Source organism: Denticeps clupeoides, chromosome 16 (assembly GCF_900700375.1).
Source record: "Denticeps clupeoides chromosome 16, fDenClu1.1, whole genome shotgun sequence".
NCBI lineage: Eukaryota > Metazoa > Chordata > Actinopteri > Clupeiformes > Denticipitidae > Denticeps > Denticeps clupeoides.
The window spans coordinates 9,143,799-9,165,352 of record NC_041722.1 but is presented as its reverse complement, the minus strand read 5'-3'; the positions used below and the strand labels follow the sequence as shown (position 1 = coordinate 9,165,352).

Sequence of the window (21,554 nt, the reverse complement as noted above, 5' to 3'; positions counted from 1 at the left end):
ACTTTTTGTTAATTACATAACTCCACATGTGTTCATTCATAGTTTTGATGCCTTCAGTGAGAATCTACCAACGTAAATGGTCATGAAAGTAAAGAAAACACATTGAATGAAGGTGCATCCAAACCTTTGGCCTGAACTGTATCTACCTGCACCAATGCACTCCTGTCCCAGGTAGGTGAACATTCGTTTTGTTCTCACACTCTTTTTCACTGGCTGCTGCACCCTAACCTCCGCCTGAACCCTCCTCACCAGCCTCGACCCACAGTTCCCTGCACAGCTCATAAATCATCCCATGCTAAGCATTTATCATCCCTAATGCGCTCCCTGACAGAGAAAGGAATTACCTCTGGCAACCAAACAGATGTTCCTCAAGACCCCTGTGTTTTATTTGTCATTGCATGCCAACATGTCTTAAACAAAAGACAGAAATGTTCCACGTGTTCAGCTCCTGTATCCAGGAAGGCAGGAAGAAACCGGAGAACCCAGAGGAAACCAACATGGGGAGAGCAAACATCACATCCTGGATTCACAAAACCCGAGACAGGATTGGAAGTCAAAACCTTAGAGGTTTAAAGGTCACGTTACTAACTGCTGCACCACCCTACATGAATGGAGGTAGTAGCCTAGTGCTTAACACACTTGCCTTTGAACCAGAAGTCACTCACTGAGCAAGATGCTTAACCCTGAGTTGCTCCAGGGGGACTGTCCCTGTAACTACGGATTGTAAGTGGTTCTGTATGAGGGCATTTGCTAAATTTTATAATTCGGTCATTACATTTCTGTCACACTGTGGAGCACTGAAACCCGTCGCTTTCCCAAAGTTAATAACTACAGTGATACAGCATTGCTCAGCGCTGCTGGTCTGTGGGATTTGGCATTAGTCTCAGTGTTGACAGACAGGACAGTGGGCAGATGCATTTGTTTGCTTGGCGCTGGGCAAAGGCAAAACATCAAACAAATGACAAACCCGGACACCTACAGCATCAAGCCTGATGCTTCCTTCAAACGCTGGCCATCCAGATCGCAACGTACCCGTCCCCCGTTTCAAGAACAAAGTAAAACCCTAATCGGTTCTCCTTCATGAAGTCTTGTAAATACAAGATTTGAATGAATATGTCTCATGGTGGGACAAATAAAACACACTCAAATGCAATGAATGATATTGTGTTGATTACTCTCACTGAAAGTGGGCACCACTCTAATAACAGGTTGATGTGAACTGTGAGTCGGAAATTGAACAAAATACCCACATCGCACTAATCTCTGCGGTCCAGATGGCCGGGTATTTGGTGTGATTTGCTCTGCCCAGTTCCAACAGTTCCAGTGGGTGTTTACTTCTACCAGACTAACGCAGAAAGTGAGTCTGCAGAGTCCGAATGGAAGATGCGAAGCAAACTGCTGGCAATATTTATTCATGTCTTTTCAGCAACGGACTGTCTCTTTAAAGTAGACCGTGCTACAGTACACACACACACACACACACACACACACACACTGGAGCATCACCTTTGCGACATGTGACCTCTAGTAAGAACTTTATTGGCTTAGCATAATGTCTCTCAGCTCGCGACTCCGGGGTATTTGGGCCGACGTCGCGTCGTAGCGCCGCGATCGGAAACGCCGTGATAAACTTCCACGCGAGCGCGAGGAAGGCGGGGAGGGGGCGGGGCCTCGCCCCGCGGGGACCGAGACGCGCGGCCGGAGCGCGCGGAGCGTCAGTGGCGTCGACGCGCGCGCGCGCGCGGAGGTTACGAGCGCTCGCCGACGTCGCCTGGCACCCGCGCGCATGGAGCCGCCGTGCGACTGACCGCAGGTTCCAGGTCGCCCGTGGAGGGGTGAGTAAGGGGGACCCGCTGTGGTAGTGTGGTAGTAAGTACTGTAGGATCCCGGGATTAGGAGTAGATAGTGGCAGGATGAACGCGTTGTGAAGCTTGCGTCTGTACCTCAGGCTTTTAAATGTGTTTGACAAAACAGATAGAAAGATGATCATAATAGTCATTGTCAAAGTCAACATGTGGCTAGCTGTGATATTTAGAATGTATTTAAACTTTTGGTGTAGATCATTGTAGGTCAACACCATTGTTTTTACATGAAAAGTCATAGTAAACCAACATATCTGCACAAATTAATTGTAACTTTGATGCACTTGCATGGCCAGCACTGAAAGCTTATTTTCCGTGTTTTCAGTACGCATGAAAATGTGGCTGTTCAGTTCAGTGGTGTAGACTTTTCAGACCTCCTTGAATTGGTACAACCAATTGGTTGTCACTGCAGAATAAAAAATGCAATGTTTGTTAAATGTTGGTTTAACGTTGACTGAATGTTCATAGAGTACTATATGTCCACCGAGACGGGTGAAGGAAAATGGTTTTCGCCTTAAATGAATGTGTTTATCCGAGCACAGGTCAGTGTGTGTAATGGGCTGGATGAATCCAGGCTTTAAACATGTGTCAGGGGTGTTTTCTGCCTCCCTCCCTCGTCCTTTAATGATGGGGTATTTCTGGCCCGGTGGTAAACAAAAATAGTAACAGTTCTCATGGACTCTCATCTTTTTAGCTCAACATGGCCGGGAAACAGAGGCGGTTCTGTGTGTATTTTTATTGAATTGCTATTTCTGTCGCTTGTCCGTTAGGTTACAGTAAGACTGAGATCAGACCAGTTGCTAAAGACATTTAACCTTAAACCCATAGTATATGATGCAAATAATGCTACTATTTTAATACATTTAACTCTTAAAGGCATAATATAATTCTGTCATCATGAAGCAATATACATTTGAATGGGTTTATATATTGCTGCCAAGCATTGTTAATGTTGTGCATAATTACTTCTGTAGAAAAATCTACAAATTCTTTAGGTTCAGCTCTTTGGTAGAACAATAATTTCTTAAGGGCACTATTTTTGAACTCTAGTTAAGTGCAGCACTACGCGCTAAGCATGGGGCTTGTTTGCTGGTGTAAGGAAAGTTATCCTTAGGATTTAAATAAATAGACAAAATCAAGGTTCTGGGTACTTATTCTGGACAATTTACTCCTGTCCCATCAATACATAAAATCACATCACATGTAAAGCTAGAGGAAACACTGGTAACAAGCCCAACACTTAGCATGTAGCTCTGCACTTAGTGCCATTTCAAAAATAGTACAGATTTCCGTCATCATGTTTATAAATGAAAATGGTACTTAGATTTTGGGGATTTAAAATGTAACACTAACTTAAGTCATGTGAGTTCACTGTACACATGCTAACTTTTTCCTTTATCCCATGCCCACAGAACATTTTTCCAACCCAGAGACAGAGCAGGCCCTTCTGTTCTGTGGAATCCAGTGGACAAGGTAATAAGTGTGGTAAGGCCGTTTTTCCCATTGCCACGGCAGCAGTACTCTCAGCTGGTCTGGTGTCCAAACACATGCATTTTATGCATTCACTTTTAATAATGTCTTTTCTTGAAATAGCTGCCGTGTTCATTTCATCTGAAATATTTTTAAAAATTAGGCAGCGTTTCATTTTTTTATCAAGGCAATATGAAGGACCACTTCAAAACCCTGTAGGCCACTTGTACCTTCTTGTTCCTTCTCAGATTTGAAGCATTTGGAATATGATTTGCCCTCATTTGCAGCTTGTGTGGTTTTTGGACCAGGCCTTAATCCAGAGGAATTAGTATTCCTGTGGGGATGCACAGCTACAAGACTGGGGCTCCAAACCAGAAAACCTCTGGCTGGCTTCTGTCTGACCACCAGTCCACACATTTGATGCTAAATAGGTTCCCCCAGTCTCAAATAGCACATGATAAATAAAGAAATCAAACAAAATTGTATCCAAATATTAGCTCCTCCATCTCCTTTTCTGTGTCGCCATGAAGCTCGCTTTGTCAAACGCAAACAGAGTTTGGCCGAAACCATGCCAAGTAAAACCTGGGTTTGAGGCAACACGGGCAAACTTAATTAGACTGACTGTTAATGCATGATTATGTCTTCCCAACTCAGGGGGTTTGGGTTGGCCTCAGGCCCTGGCACAGGTCTGCAGTGTGTGCAGTCCAGTAAAACCGAGCACCTCTGCCTTAGTGAAATGTAAACAGCATTTAAGGGCTTTTGGATCCGGAAATTTTTCTACTTATGGAGCTTAAAAGGCACCTGCTCTGTTTGTCCCTCCACAGAAATCCGTTGCAAAACAAAAAAAGGGGAGATGTTTTAGTCATTCTTCTATCATTTCCTGAGCTAAACCTCATCGTCTTGACGGGTCAAGAAGCCCGAACCAATTGCTGTTGCCTAAATCTGTAGATAATCTTCTTTAACTGAAGAAGATCCTCTTCCCTATCGGTTAAGGGTCTTTGCTCCTTATGATGGCATCTTAGGGTTCATATTGGTTACTCTAGCACAAGGTGCTGATTTGGGAATAATATTTATATCAAGTTCAAGTGAGCTTTATTGTCATTCGGCTACATAAAGGTTAGAGAGTACAACGTATTGTATCTGTTGGCCAGGTATTTTATCACTTGCACGAATACTGTGGTTTTCTAGAGAATATAGACATAAATCTCCCCCCAAAATAAACTCAACCAGGCTACATCTTAATTGATATTCCAGGGCAGAAGATGCCTCAGGTTGCAACAAATCCTGTTTCTCAGCATAAGGTCTCCAGCTTCATTTAAAGGTCTTTCTGACTTTAAAAGCGAGGCAGTGTTTTGCTTGAAGGGCAGATCTTCAACAAGGCTGTAGAAATCTGTGTTGCATTACGGAATGTGGATCTGAATACATTATAATGTCATTTACAAGATCAAAAGATTGCATGGAGCCTGTGGAACTCTTTGCAACCTTGATTCTTCTGGAATCATTGAACATTTAAATACAGTAGCAGGAAACATATGAGGAGTGTTTGTGTTTTTGGTGGTGATTTCTGTCATTAATGTTACATGGCTGATAACTGCGGGACGACTATTAAGTTAAGAATCGGCACAGCACATATAAAATCCTGCCCAAGAAGCTCAGTATGCTTGTGGGGAAATGACTTAAGGTGATGGGATAATTAAGGCCTCTGTCTGGCAGACTGTGTAGCAGCGGCGCGCTTGGCTCTCGTCTCACCGCGTGGTTAGATGAGGTCTCACACACACACACACACCAACCTCCCGTGTCTAGTGTTAGATGTTGTGTGAGGAGCTGCATGCGCCCGCTTTTACTCATTTTACATCCATTAAGGAAACACTGACGTTCCAAATTTGAATTTAGCCTGTTTATTACTGCCGAACTGCTGTTGGCGTGAGCCAGCAGGATGTAGAAATGACATACTCAGCGGGGTGATATTCGGAGGGACACTGATGTGTAATGAAGAGAAAGTGGGCCCGGGCAAGACGGATATTGAATTTAACAGGGCAGCTTGGCTTTCAATTTGCTGCGCATGACATCATCCCATCTGCACCAAACAGGGACTGACAGCATTTCAAGAAAGGAAAATATTTTCTTTAGACTCAAATGAAGGCAACACAATAATAAAATGACTTTGCAGTATACAGACCAGTTGTGTATAAAGGAATGTGTGTAAAAGGAATTTAGGATCCTCCTGATAAGAGGACATCAGCACTGAGGAACCATTACCGCAAAGCTTGCAGCACCAGTCAACATATTTTATACAATATATTCTATACAGGACGGTTATAGCGATGTGGCCTCACGCTTCCAAGGTTGTGAGTTTGAATCCTGGCTCAGACATGAATTTCCATTCTCGCCCTGGGTTGGCACAGGTTTCCTCCAGGTTCTTTGGTTTCCTCCTGCCGTCCGATGCCGTGGCGACTGTAAATTGAATATAGGTATGAGTGTGAGAGTGAATAGTGGGTGCACGCCCTGTGGTGGGCTGGCCCCACATCCTGGGTGAGTTCCCAACCTGTTCCCACCCATACACATTATGTGACAATATATTTAATGTGTATCCATATATTGTGAATTGTACATAGTAATATATGAAGTGAAGTGAAGTGATTGTCACATGTGATATATATGTTGATATATTCTATAATATATTTTATATGTAAGCAATATATAAATATATTAAATATGATATATGACAAAATATGAAAATAGTGCAATTATTGCCATTTTCATATATTGAATAAATACATTGTTATACTATTTAATATATTATTATATATACTGAACATTTTTAAATGAGATTATATATTGAAAAAGGCATTGCAAATATATGGGGAATTTTCTAATATATTGAAATATATTTACCAATATATTACAATATAAATTCTAGTATATAGCAATATACGTTTGTTTCGTAAGGGCGGTGTCCTGGGGTGAGCTCTGTCCTTTGAATTTGACCCATCACCATGTGTGAGCAGTGGGCAGCAAGGAAAGGCAGTTCGTATTTTTGAACCCTTTGGTTACAGGTTCATTTCCTTATCCAGTAGGCAACCACTGCCCTACATGTTATTAATGTATTTAATATCCATGGAGTCAGTCCTTAAAGTTACAACTTCAAATCGTCACTATATCTCTGAACAAGTTCCTTAAACACATGTTACTCCAGGTTCTGAAGATCTGTCATGAGTCTGAATATCTACATGAGATAAATATAGTAAATTATATTCACTATCTTTCAGCTGCCTAGTTACAGCTGTCCATTTAAATTCTTCAATGGGAGCATATAATTTCACAATCAGTAAAATCCAAGCTGGGAAATAATAGATGAACCGCTTTGTTTTTGCCTTGTGAGGCTCTTCACATTTTCTTCTCCCTGTTTTCTGTTTTTATAATATGAGCAACAGTCCTGGGCCTGCAGCAGAAGCTGTTGAAGGCCCCCCTGGCTGAGTTTATCTTCACACCGTCCATCTGATTATGTCTGCAGCGGGCAGCTCTACTGCTGATGGGCAGGCATGCAGACGGAATGGAGTGAGGGTTTCACTTCTGATGCTCTTAACCGTACAGAAACCGAAAGGGCTGCAATTTCCACTAATTTTGCAATTACTGCTGTTATCCATTGAGCCCCTGAGTAACTTACTTAACTCTCTGTTGCTCCAGGAGGACTGTAATTAAAGACAGCCTTTTAAGAAATTACAGAAATTCTGATGTAAGTTCTGTCAAAAGAACTTCTGCTTCCGATATTGGACTATGCCAACCCTAGTTTTGTTAATATTGGCAATAGTGAGAAGTGTTATTGTTGGGTTTGAATATAGTTGATATAGGCCATCCACTTAAGGAAAATTTTATGTTTTTAGTCATAATTTGATGAAAGATATTTTGTTTTATTTTTAGTTCCGCCTTGAATTGCCACCTTGTCAAGGTCAGGGGGTTTGTGTGTCTCAGTGACCCTTAGCTCAGACTTCTGGTCTTAGGGCAGAGGTTTGACAATGTGAAATCCATGCACAAAATATCATGAAAGACCCCTCACATCCCGATCATGACCTGTTCCAACTGCTGCAATCATGCAAGAGATACAGGAGCAAACAACAGCTTTCGCCCTGTTGCCATCAGGGCACTTAATGGCACTTAAGGGCACTTAATGACATCTTTCCACCTCCAACTCAATTCTTTTTTCATGTGCAATAAGGTTTCTACCTCACCCTTTAATTCAAATGTTATATTTTGTATCATATTCTGTATTATATTTGTATTATATTTTGTATTAAATTAGTTTATTTTGTATTATATGTCTTTTTTTAAGATAGCTTTTTTTCTACACAAAGTATTTAAGATACCTTTCTGGATATACTAATTCTTCTGATTCTGATAGTGACAAAAAAATAAAGGGGAGCCGTCACACTGTTCATCAACATTAGGATATATTTGAGCTAACCTAGCTTTGTTGTAATGAAGGATTAATCATGTAATCATCATGTAATGAAGCAGAGGACACATTTCGTTGTGTGCAAAGTGTGCTGTGTCTCACAATGACAATCACTTCACTTTCACTTTTTCATGAATATGATGGAGTATTTTGAATTAAAATAAACAAAGTCATGCGCAGGCTGTAGTGTCATCAACAAGAGAAGTGATCCTGACTGCCCGTTGTGCTACAGGCAGCCGCAGGCGAGTCCCTCTCCGCCCAGGCCTTGTTACACGTCTCCGTATGGGCGTATGCTCAGAGTTGCCGGTGCCGTGTGAATTAATTGGCAGGGATGTGGCACCACCTGCACTATTCATCTCTTGTGGAGTGCAGCATACGGCTCTGCAGAAACAGTTGGCAGAACAAATTAGTGCTTCCACCACACCCAGCTCGCTAATGCCTTTCCCCGCTGAATGAGGCCGTGATCTTCACGTGTGCCCCAAAAGGCAAAAAAAAAAAGACTAAAAGAGTAAGAGTTTTTCTGTCCAAAACATTAAGACAGAATTGCTGTTTTTGGTCATCCAAACTAAATATATTTTGAGCAATTATTTTGAATGCTTGCTCATTAGTGTGTTCATTAGCTAGACTTTCCACCCCTAACAAAGAAGCATCCTTTGTTGCCTAAATTACCGTTCTAGTTCATAGAATTAAAATATGCTTATATGCAGCAATTGAACCATTTTAGCACCATGCGGTCATTTCATTTTGGACAAACCTTTCTCTCTCTGTACTGTACATCAAGCTGACAGCCCTTATTAATGGCCGCTCATTAGTTGCCATGGTAACAGGGGAGCTGAGCAGAGGTGTGAAAGTGAGGGTGACTTCAAGGATCAGCTTTGCTGTTGCAGTCTGGTGTCCTTAATTCACCTAAGCGTCCTTCCGTATCTAAGTCTACCAGCTCGAATATTTACACACAAAAAAAATAAAGGAGCACACAGGACATGGGACTGGGGGTTTATGCAGCCTTAAAAAAACAAGGCGTCAATGTGAGGTGTGAAGTGTGGCGCGTCTTCATCACTACAGTGCTGCAAAACAGGAAGAGGGTGGACCGGCCCATCTGTAGTTTGCGGTAGGATGCAGGAAACCAGACTGTCATACACATGCCCAGAGCTTGAGAGGTTTTCTAATGTAGCCCATTTTTTTCAGTGGCTGAGTTGTCTTCTGGAATAGCTGCATTAAACGGCCCAGTTGGATGTATGTTGGTATATTGTTGTTTGCATTGGCGCCAGTTTATCTAATGGAAACACCGGAGCATATTTCCACTGCCATGCACGAAAGCAATGCTTGGGAAAAACAACATCAAGCATCACAGTGTGGAAATGTCTCATCAACACTGCTCTCACCATTAAATCCAGTCTTAAGGCGTTTAGTGGGAAAGGCGGTGTCTTATTTTCCTTTTAAGGCATAAGAGAGGATGTAATGTGTGGGTTAAGGCTGCATTATGATCTCCAACAGCTGCGGTCCGACACGCCTTGAAGCCTCAAGCCCAAGTGGTATGAACCAAAATGTGAGGCGGGTTTATTCTTCGAGGGGTTACACGTCCCCTGAAATGAACAGCAGCCTTAATTAACGCATAGTGAGCACAGTGATACATCTAAACAAGGTTCGCCAGGCAATTAACATAGTTTTACGTTATGTGTAAGCCCCCTTGTATCTTGCTTACTATAGGTTGAGTTGGGTTTGGTTAGTCAGGAGCTTCAGTGATGGAACATTTGCCATGTGTTGATGCATCATAGATAAGTAAATAAAAAAAATGGGAACTTATTCATTCTGGACAGTTAAAACCTCTCCTGACAATATCAATCAATCAGTTTTTATGTGTACAGTGCTCTTTCATTGGCACAAAGCACCTCACAGAAGAACAGTGCTCAAGACCCCTAGTGAGCAAGCCAAATGTGACGGTGGTGAGGAAAAACTCCCTGAAAAATGAAAAAAAGGGAACCCCTTTCAGTGAGTTGCATCCAGGAAATGCTGCCATAGAGAGGTTAGTGGTGCAGTAGTGGCCTAGCGGTTAAGGAAGCGGCCCCGTAATCAGAAGGTTGTGGGTTCAAATCCCGATCAACCAAGGTGCCACTGAGGTGCCAGTGAGCAAAGCACCGTTCCCACACACTGCGCCTGTCATGGCTGCCCACTGCTCACTAAGGGTGATGGGTTAAATGCAGAGGATAAATTTTACTGTGTGCACCATGTGCTGTGCTGCTGTGTATCACAATGAAAATCACTTCACTCAATTTCTCAGGTATTAGTTCTACAAGTATTGGTTTTCTCTGTACACATTTTCAACAAGCAATTTTCAAATCCACACAATCTGGTTATCTGGTTACTAGTGAATCTTACATTTACAAATCCTCTCAATACAGCACTTTCTGATATGCCCCAACGTTTTTTAATTCCTCTCTGAAGAATAATTGCTTTGTTTCTTTTTCTTCTTTTTTGGTATTATTATTTGAGTAGTTGCTGCATAAGTACGTGCTGTTTTTTAATATAACATTCATAGCCCAGGCCTCAGGTCTTCAGAGGAACAATGTTAGACCAAAGTATTGCTGCTTTAAGATAAGTAGAAGTAAAAGTAGTGGTAAAAATGGGTGTTTCAGAACTAGTAAAAATATCTACTCAAGAAGTAACTAAATATTTTCCAATTTATTAAACTGCATTGAATTGAACACATTGCATAGAAATAATTTGTTCAGAACATTTCAAAATATATCAAACATTACCACAAACATTATCAAACATTACAACATTGACAATACAATATAAATTATATAAAATATTACAACATACAATGTGTTCACTATTATTCAAAAGTTTAGGGTTATTTAAAAATGTCCTTGTTTGGTTCATTAAAAAGACATCAAATGGGTGAAAACACATTTGTTTTGCACATTTTAGGAAATATGTTAACTGCTTTAGGCCCACTATCCCTAGATGATCTATTATGTAGGGAACTCTGTATAGTGAATGAGTGAATTTTCCGATACAGCTCCAGTAAAAGTAGAGCCCAGTTTAGACATCACCAGTGATGAGGATGTGATGCTGCGACACCATGAGGATGGCCACTTTGCTCACATCTGACCGCTCTCCATTTTTGCTGGTTTTCAGTTTTTGTGGAGGGACAGCGGAACTATGCGCTGACGTGCGAGGGAGGCTTCAGGGATTTCTTCTTCAGCTGATTTCTGCAGTGTGAAAGGAAACGTTTGGAAGGAGAAATGGGGCGGAAGAAGATCCAAATCACGCGGATCGTGGATGAGCGGAACAGACAGGTGTGTGAGTGTAATCTTTACCACCTTCCCAATGCTGGAAGGTCAGTTATCCAACCTTTCCACAGCCATCTCTGCCTACAACATACAAATGAACTTCTCTCCTTTCTTTCTTTTACTTTATTTTGGTCAATTTAAAAAATGGCGGCATGGTTCAGGGAAGGTCGCACGGCTTCACAAACGGGGGGGGTTATTACATAAAACAGGTAAATGCATCATAACGGGACTTACAGATTTAAGACCCGACAGGGAAGCAATACAAGAGGCAACATTTCAACACTCTCAGCCGCTGCACACAATCAGGATAACAATGAACGAAACACAACGAAGCTCCAACCCGAATTGTGGAGCCGGAGTGCCCCCTCCGGAGTCAGTCCACGACAACGTGGCTTAACAAGAGCACGGCCAGTTTGCAACCCATTTTGCTCTGCCGAGTTTGCAGGCCCCTGGGCTGTGTGGGAACGGGGGCTGCCTCGCAGGCGAGGTGTCAGACACTGGACAGCTTGTCCAGGGCCTCACAGGACCTGCTGTCCCTGTGGTTGCAGCTGGCTGGTAGTAATTAAGGCAGCCGCTGCCCAACAGCACCCTCTCATTAGCAGGGCGGGTCAGCGGGACACACAGCGCCCTTCTCTAGCCGACTGCCATCACTCAGGCCGACCACAGAGATGGCTGGAATTCACTCTGTCTGCTCACGCTAAATATAAATGTGCAGGATGGTACAACAAATCCTATCTTGTCTGGAAGAGTTGTGTCTAAAGTGCTTGGTTGGTGTTTGGTATATTTAAAGGCCTTGGTTTGCGCTTGTTTATTTGAATGGTTACTGAATCAGTATTATCACTGTGATTATTATATCCATTCAGTGTCTAATGTAATCAATGCCTATATTAAATATGGTCAAAATGCAATACTTAAGTCCTAAAACGGCAGCCTTCAGCACCATAGACAGTTCCTAGTCAATGTCTACATTTTACTTTATTCAACTTCATTAAATAAATACACAGAATGGGTGCCAATTGCCCATAAAATAACATTTTTACATTTAAATTGTATGTAGCAGCTGATTTGTTTTCTCTTGATAAAAGACAATTAGATCTAGAACGGACCATAAGTATTTTGAAATGATGTTTGGTTGCCATGAAAATGTTTGATTACTGTATCATGAACCTCTCCTTCTCAGTCTGTTGGGGTTACCCTATGACCCAAGGGAATTATCATTAGCATATACATATAAATATAAAAAAAGAAAAAAATCTTCTAGGCTACAGGCAGTTCATATTTGACAGTTCATATGTTTATATGACAGTGGGTTGTAAGTGGGCTAATGAAATACTCATGCATTAATTACATTCAACTCTCTTGAATTCCTATCACTGGAAATCAGATTGTTTTATGTCCAGTATCCAGTCGGTTTATTAACAATAACATTTTTAATGTGGCCTTACATCCCTGATGTTTATTCATTTGATGTAGGCTGCTGGTAATTGACTCACGTGGAGGATGCTACCCTCACTGAATGTCTTTTGACCTATATAGAGCACACAGACGCTGTGGGTGCTCGGCTGCTGTGGCTGTTTACCGTAATCCCCCACACTGATTCAGACTGATACACGCGGATGGTGTCTTCCTGCAAAGTTCTGACTGAATCACTCTGATTCTGATGGCAAAGTGATTGCACGCTTTCCCTTAAAGTATTAATGTGATTAGAGTGTAATTATGGGCGGCCCAACTGGCACCCAGTCCGTTCCCACGCTGTAATGGAGAGATGGAGTAAAATATCATGTTTAACCAATCCTGTTTCTCTGCCTCCAGTGGGCCTGACTGCTCTCTTTGCTTTGGATGTATTGCAATTGTAAACTCTATTTCTACAGCGTTTAGGGGTTTAAATTCTGCAAAAGTTCTGCGAGTTTAGATAAGTTGTGAAAACATTACATTTTGGCTCAACAAGTTAATAGTCCTAATAATTTAAACATTTAACACACTTGACTGAGGAGGTGTGGCCATAATTACATGTAGGATTCATTTGGTTGTTGGTCATGATTAATGCAGCAGTGTTTTAATATGTGTTCTAAAAAATAAATACTCTTTTATACCAGGTTACATTTACAAAGAGGAAGTTTGGCCTAATGAAGAAGGCATATGAGCTGAGCGTGCTGTGCGACTGCGAGATCGCCCTGATCATCTTCAATGGCTCTAACAAACTCTTCCAGTACGCCAGCACCGACATGGACAAAGTTTTGCTCAAGTACACAGAATACAATGAGCCCCACGAAAGCAGGACCAACTCAGATATTGTTGAGGTGAGTGGCTTTGTGTTCGGCCTCAGAAAAGCCACTGGCATGCCATGCGTAGTGAAGGGTTGCAGAAACGGGCCGTGGACTTGTTGTTTTGCTGGTCGCTTGAAAACCGCAAGGTCATTGGATAGACCTGTTACAAGATATGTGGGATTTTGACAATTTAACATTTCCAATTGCAGTCTTGCCACAATACACATTAAAACATGCTCCACTGCATTCTTGCATTTCTTTAGCCATTGGGTTGAACAGTGACTGACATAAACAACAGAGGTTCTGACCTTGTTCATTTCTTCTGCCTTGTGGATGCATCTAAGACCCTAAAGCCAGTCAAGCCAGACAGCTGAGGAACAGAGCAAGAGCCATGTGCAATGACAACAAATAAAATGTGATATTCAAATTGATATACTTTGGATTGAACTATTCTTATTGCATTATATTTATGTCCATGGATATTTCTTACATTGAAAAGGTATTAGGCTCAGATCTCAAACCTCCAAGGTGCCATTGAGGTCCCCTTGAGCAAGGTACTGTCCCCAATCCCTGCTCTCAGGTTGCCTTTCATGGGTTAAATGCAGAGAACACTTTGTTGTGTGCACCGTGTGCTGTGATGTGCCCTGTATTGGGCCAAGTAATTGTATGTTGCAGAGCTGCGACAGTCCAAGTGACTTGAAGTGCAATCGCTGTGCGTGCCAAGTGACATCAAACCAACAAACCTGCGCCATGCTGTTTATGCACGCTTGTGCACTGCACTGTGGTTTGACATACTTTCTTTTCCTCCATATTTTATCTTTGACGCCACAGTATATATTATGCCAGGTGTCTCAGCATGTTGAATGCATTTTAAAAGGTGACTGTGTATGTGCAGTGACACCGATGTTAATCTTATTTGATGTCGGCCCTCTGTATTGGTTTGGCTCATGATCTGAGTTAAACGCTTTTGAGTTAATATATCCTGAAATAACACCTTGTGGGCCCAAAACAAAATGTGGTTCATCGGTTGCACTATTAAAGCATTTTAAATTTGCACAGCTCCAGTAACTGAATGTGGCCTTAGTGGCCGTGATCACATGTCAGCGATTAAGATGTGAACGCAGCTCTCAGCCGCCATTAATAGACTGAAATAATAAAGGCCATTGGTGTCTGGGAATGTTGTAAGTCTGAGTTGCTGTGGTGACAAGGACACTGTATGGTCTTCCATGTATGTTAATTGCTTTGCCAAAGGAGACAGTGTACATGTGAGAAATAACCTCCAAGGTCTTGTCCTACACTGGGTGCACTCAATTTGCCTGATTTGAGCTCAGGAAACATTGATAACTTTAATCCATAGCACTGCCAGCTGTAACATAATAAGACTTGAGTTAAATTCTGAAATTGGAAATGAAAAATTAAAAACTATGAGAATAATATTCTCAGTCAACTTAATTGGAGCAAACACAGAGATGCTGAGGAGGAGGGCATAAATAACCTTTACTTTACTTTACTTTATTTAGCAGACGCTTTTATTCAAAGCAACTTACAAGATAACCTCCAATAAAGAACATCCAGATTATAGAGAAAGTTTATGCCCATGCACAATTATATGCAATTAAAATTGTTCTAAAGGTCTTATTTACTGTTGATGAAATGGAACCATGAAAGACATTTAAAAAGAACATGTACAGCATGTCACATGATATTTAATGACAATACAGACCAAATCTGTGTGACAAAATATTCAAGATTCCCTTCCAGCTCGGGTGTATTTGTGGTGCTGGTGATAGAGACATCCCACTAGCTGATGAACATGTGTCTTAGTAAGAGGTCCTCAATCAGGTCTGTCAGATAGCAACAGCTGCTGCATGCATCACTTATCCTAGAATGACTCACCCTCCTTCAGACTCATCGTTCATGCAAATATGTGACAATATCATCTTTTAAAAACTTGGATTATCATGTCAAAGGTCTGGCAACATGTTGTTTTCTCAGTGCATGCTGCGTTCTTCCTTTAGCGACTTTGGTTTTTGTTAATATAAGAAACAAAGGAGAGCCTGGTGACTGCCCTGCTGGGGATAAAGAGGGTGATGTAATCTGCAGGCAACTCTTCCAACGCACCACCCCTGTTACTGCCCTTTCGTGTTGATCCCTTCTTTATTTTGATGCCCTTCACAGGCGCTAAACAAGAAGGAGCAGCGAGGCTGTGACAGTCCCGATCCAGAGGGCTCATGCATACTCACCCCGCACACGGAGGAGAAATACAAGAAAATTAACGAGGAGTTTGATAACATGATGAGGAATCATAAAATTGTAAGTAACTTCGGTGTTCACTGCGCCTCACTTGTCTTTGACAGAACTTTCCACAACCATCAAATCTTCATAACAGCAAAAAAGAACAGTGTCCATCTCTCCAATATATATTTGATTTAACTAATAAAGGGCTTTATCATTATCTCATGAGCTGGATCAAGGGTTTTTTAGGAGAAAGGTGCGTCCCCAAGATTGGAACCACTCATAGCATGTCACAGTACATGCTGAAACATTATATTAGACCAGCCTTGTCTGTAGTCAGATCAAAGCTGACTCTTTGCATTTGATCTTGCTGTCCTCTCATCCTCCATGTTTTCAAGCACATCTCTCTTTTTGTCTTCTGCAGCCAGCAGGTTTGCCACAACACAACTTCTCAATGCACACGGCGAACTCTGGGGCCCTCTCTTATAGTAGCAGCTGCACTATTGGCCCTCAGTCACTGGCCTCAGTGAGTGCAGCGCTCAGCGATGGCGGGGTCATCTCTCCATCCCATGGTTCCTTGCACAGGAATGTAGGCTCTCCTGGGCTTTCCCAGCGACCGCCCAGCAGTGGGACAGGTCAGTCACTCTGTCCCAAATCATTATCTTTGGATTGCAATTATCTATGTTCTCGGAAGATGAACTGCTTTGTTGTCATTTGTGATCATGTGATTGATCTGTGTCTGTTGGCCAAAAGTGACATGCATGTGTGTCTGTGTGGCACTTGAGTCCTTTTAAGGTCTGAGAAAGTCCACAAAGAAAAGTCCACAAAGAAACAGCCCTGGGGACCTCTAAAAGCATTCGGGCCATGGCAAACCTCTTAGTCTTCTGTACACAATGCCCTGACCCCCTGTCATTGTGGCCATGTGTCACATGAAAGGACCAGACAGGTGTGGATTAACTGCATTCTCATTGGGGTAATTTGCATTGTTCAGAAAATACAATTAGTAAAACGCATATGTGCATATTTATCAAAATTATAGATGATTGTAGGCTAGTGGTCTTGCAGAGGCCTGTTTTATAATAGGAATAGCACTTGGTGCATGTTTGCCACATCATGTCTGTCTTCAGATTCTGTGTACAGAATCTACAACAGAGTGAATTAAATAGATGTATTCATAGTTGGGGTCCTAGTGAACCGGAATTGATCTCTTCATCGATGGTAACTTGAAAGCACGTTGTAAGTCGCTCTGGATAAGGGCCTCTGCCAAATGCCGTAAATGTAAATGTAAATGTTCAAGATTTACAGAAATAAATAGAAGGAAAGAATTGCTTGTTAGTGATTTTGACACATTCCAAGTGTCATCATTTCTGTCAACCAGACGATTAGCTTTACTGATGATTTTATAAGATAGGTTTAAAATAAAAGGAGTGCATGGTGCTGATTGACAGCTTGCTGCATGGCTACACTGCACGTGACCGTACTTAAATTAGAATTGGTGTCCATTTCCGACTTGCAGATAGATGATCAACACTTCAGTTCTGAATTTTTAAAAGCAATCTACTAATAAATACATAATTAAAATATTCCCTGTAAAATGAAGTAAAAAAATATTACTCAGCCATAGGTGACATCTGGCCAACTTCCGTTCAACAAAAAATGAATTGATTAAGAAGTTGTTTGTACACTGAGTCACTGAGGAAAGGAAATGACACAAGTCAGAGTAGAGAGTTTTAAGATGTTAGCCATTTGTGGTGTGGAGGGGCCTAGCAATTAAGGAAGCGACCCCGTAATCAGAAGGTTGCCGGTTCGAATCCCAAGCCACCAAGGTGCAACTGAGGTGCCACTGAACAAAAGTACCGTCCCCACACACTGCTCCCCAGGCACCTGTCATGGCTGCCTACTGCTCACTAAAGGTGATGGTTAAAAGTAGAGGACACATTTCGTTGTGTCACCGTGTGCTGTGCTGCAGTGTTTCACAATGACAATCACTTCACTTGTCTCCAAGATGGCGCCGGTGAGTTTGGCTGCCGTTGAGACTGCTGTTTTTGTCTTTGAAATAATTTTTTTTTACAAGCATTTCACTGCATATCATACAGTGTAGGACTGTGTATGTGACAAATAAAATTTTAATTTGGATTTGTCGCAGTGTTGCACCTGTCCACAAACGAATCCATACAGAGCATACTTCGCACTCTTCCGTGACAACTTGAAAACTAAAACCGCTCTTCCACTTAATTTTTTTGTGGACAAAAAATTAATATATGGGAAGTAACAAATTACATTACTCCATTTATTAAGAACAGTTTTTCATATATATCTTTATATTTCAGCTGGATGGGATTTTGAAATATGTTTCTATTCTTTTTCAATAATATAAATATGGCATTTTTTTTTCAAGCTATTTTGCACGTTTCAGTATACATACCTACATACCAGTTTTTTTTCTTGCTACAAGGATTTAGACTTCTACTTTGGTGAAGAATGGGTGTACTTTTGCCTCCTCTTTATTTAACAGCATTTCACACTCTTTGCTAAGTTAGACAACCAGGATGGTTTCTAGGATGGTGAAAAGAGGCGACTCAGATTCCAAATCACTCAATTTATTTCTTGCATTGGATTCTTCAAAATGGCTCCACTTTAGGTGCATCCAAAGTTTTGTCAGTAAGATTTCATCTCAGTAAAAAATTAATAGTTCAAATGAGATTAAGTAGATTAAAGATGTTTTATACGTTCCCTTTCTTTTCCCTGTAACTGCAGTGAATGGTTTTGTTGGGAACATCAGTGGCAACAGCTTTGGGAAAGTACTGTCAACTAAACCTCCATCGCCCCCTGGTGAAAACCTGAGTGTCTGCAGCCGTAAACCGGACCTGCGAGTTGTCCTCCCACCCCATGGCAATCTCACAATACCCCCAGCGGTGAGTGCATTTGTCTGAGCATTTTTTTTTCCTGTCACATAAGTGGAATAAAACGGCAAATGGTTTTGTCAGTGAGCCCTCCCCTCCAGGATATGAAGCTCTTAAGAATAAGCTGCAGCACTGCCAGTGCTGGAATGGTATTTGCAAACATGATCTCTAGGAGCGTACGGTTTGCCAGGAATGTTTCAGAGACTTCACCTCCTCCCCGCTGATTTGCACTCCAGAAACCTGGTATTCACGTCCTTCTGCGACACACCGAGGTTGATGTTATCAGGATCCAGGGCTTATCTCAACCAACACACCCTGTGAGCAGCAAAGCATGGGCGGCAGATATGGATCAGCCGTGTATTCCTGAGATTTCTAGGATTTTTCTGCACCTGTCACTCTGTCAGCAAAGTCACTTGGTGCAGAACCATTGGGTGCTGCATTGTCAGTAAAGTCAGTTTAGTGTGATTCATTCATCAAGTTGGGAGAGAAATACAGACTATTTTATCTTGTGAAAAACAGAGTACTAAAACATAATTTTAAAAAAATCATCTGTATTATTAATAATAGATTAAATTATATATCATATTAAGCCTCTGTCCCCTTTTCTCCTTTTCTTGTTTCTCTGCTGGATGCAGCCAGAGCAGGACCACATTGACCTGGTAAGTTCAGGAAAAACAATAGAAGAAATATTTTTAAAATATTAATTTCTGATGGATTACTGCTACATTTGATGGCATGTCAGCTCCAAGCATGTTATGTAGTAATGTAGTTTTAGTACAAACGTGTGACAACAGCTAAAGTAAATGGCATTAATCATACTTGCAAATTTGAATTAATACTGACATTTTTAAATATATATATTTTTTCGATTCCTATCTGACAATTTTTGATCATAGCAGGCTGGGGGGTATGTCCAACCCCTGAGCTTCCCTCATTCAGAATGACATGATGAAAAAAACGTCTGGTTTTACAGCGCCACCTGGTGGCGACAGGATTTCTGGGGATGAAGGCTAATCTGTACGCTGCATATATGTTTGTCTTTGACGCCTTTTGCTCTGTTTGCAGAACGCCCAAAGAATAAACAGCTCCCAGGCCACCCAGTCGCTGACCGCACCAACGGTGTCTGCAACCACACCCAGTTTACCACACCAGGGTTTGGTTTATGCTGCCATGGTGTCCACATATAACACTGGTGAGCTGCCACAGTGACCTCTATACCAATTTGGGGAAAATCTTTGCTAAATGGAAGAAAACCAGGAGGAAATAGCTGAAAGAAATCTTCTGTGTCTAAACGTTTCCTTTCCCAGACGTTAGTTTACAGTCCACCGTATCTGTTTATCCTACTGCACTCGGGGTTATGGGGAAAAGATTTGAGTTTTAAGGAAACTGGGAGCTGTAGAGTTTGTCATTTTTATGTAGAGTTTGTCTCTTAACAACATAGCTTATTAGAAAACCCACAATAGATACACAAAATGCATACATTTTTAATGTACAAATTAAAATGTAGCTTTAATGAATTTTATATTCAATTTTATATTCTCACTCGTCTGTACCCATGTTATTTTCAGACTACTGTGCCGACCTATCAAACTTGCAAGGCTTCAGCTCATCTGGAGGTTTGTCTCTGGGCTCCGTCTCACCCTGGCCTCAGCATCAGATGGGGCCGGCCGCTCTCTGCTCACCTGTGTGAGTTGCGTCTGACTGAATTATGCATTATTTCTGACCCATATTAATTCACTCAGATCTTTCCGATTTTATGGCTGTTTGCATTTGCACTTAATATCAAATGTTTGTATGTTTATATATTCCTGGTCTTTTAAAGCTTACCATCTCTGCACAGGGCTGGAAATCACATACCTCATGGTACCAACCAGGGAATCAGCATCAAGTCCGAGCCGACCTCTCCTCCTCGAGATCTGCCCGATCCGGGCTTCCTTGCCCAGCCTGCGGTCTCAGCCAGGACAGGACACTCTCCGGCCCAAAGCCGCAGCTCCTCCTGCAACTCCTATGATGGTGCTGAGCACGAGGAGCGCCGTACGGACTTCCAGCCTCCAACAGGGCCGAGTGGAGGCCATGGAGGGACTGAGGAGTGCCAGGGTACCTCTGTCAAGCGAGTGCGCCTGGATAACTGGATAACCTAATGCCAGCCTAGCACCGGACTGCTAGATCCATGTCGGTTTCAACGTTGAGTATTAGAATTACTGCGCCAGTATGAATGTCCCATATTTGTTATCAGTACTAAGACTGTTAAATTACTTTTTGCTGTAATTTATGCTGTTTTGTACACTGTTTAAATCCATTTAATATTTGGGGAAAGCGAAATGAATATATTTGAAATAGTAACAGTGATGATAATAAAAACAGGTTGTAGTTAAGCAGGGAACATTTTGTCTCAGTGCAGGACAGACAATACAGTTTGCATTTGCTGCTAATATAAGCGCAGAATAGGCAATTGCTCACCATATACCATTATTTTAAGCTTGGTTACAATTTCTGATTATTATATATTTTTAATGGTAATGGAAGCTTTGGAAATTACATATGCATCACAAACTGATTGGAGGATGCCTCATTTTTTTTTTGTAAGCCAGTAGTTTACATGTAACATGGTTTTTAGTTTGTGTGTTTTTTTTTTTTTGCTGCTTATTATTGTAAAGTGAAAACGATCAAAGCAGCAGAAAGATGCATTTCAGAATATGAAGGTGCACAGGTCCTGCTGGCCTCACGCTTTAGTTTCAGTATGCAGGACTGAAGATGCAGCCTTTCTTCACCAGCTACTGCTGAATTTCATCAGCTGTTGCAAAGTTTACAAGACTTTTACATTGCAAGCATGTTTCATTTCTGTGAGCTTTTTTTGTGCCGTGTTTGTCATGTTTATTCATCTTATCACCCGTCTAATGGTTTATTTTATGGGGAAATATGTGAACCATACTTACCATATGTTATATTTGGACTAAACTTAAAGCATTGCCTGAATCTAACTTCAGTCAAGACAGTGTTTTCAAGTAGAATTTCTTTTTAAAAGATGACAGCTTTGTTTAGCGTGTTGCAAAATGTACATGCTGAAA

The 21,554-nt window shown here is 41.5% G+C and overlaps 1 protein-coding gene across 2 annotated transcripts; it reads left to right on the top strand.

The window, feature by feature from the left end:
• The first annotated feature begins 1,578 nt into the window (after window positions 1–1,578).
• On the top strand, window positions 1,579–21,468 carry mef2ab (myocyte enhancer factor 2ab). Of its 2 annotated transcripts, none has more exons than XM_028956923.1 (11): window positions 1,579–1,835; window positions 3,275–3,335; window positions 10,927–11,087; window positions 13,178–13,381; window positions 15,527–15,661; window positions 16,008–16,218; window positions 18,341–18,498; window positions 19,122–19,145; window positions 19,552–19,678; window positions 20,055–20,172; window positions 20,327–21,468. In XM_028956923.1, exons 3-11 carry the CDS (start codon window positions 11,034–11,036, stop codon window positions 20,625–20,627), a joined length of 1,332 nt encoding a protein of 443 aa, XP_028812756.1. In that variant the 5' UTR covers window positions 1,579–1,835; window positions 3,275–3,335; window positions 10,927–11,033; the 3' UTR covers window positions 20,628–21,468. The 2 variants fall into 2 exon arrangements, with proteins under 2 accessions (XP_028812756.1, XP_028812755.1); XM_028956922.1 differs by having other exon boundaries at window positions 3,275–3,347.
• The last annotated feature ends 86 nt before the right edge of the window (window positions 21,469–21,554 follow it).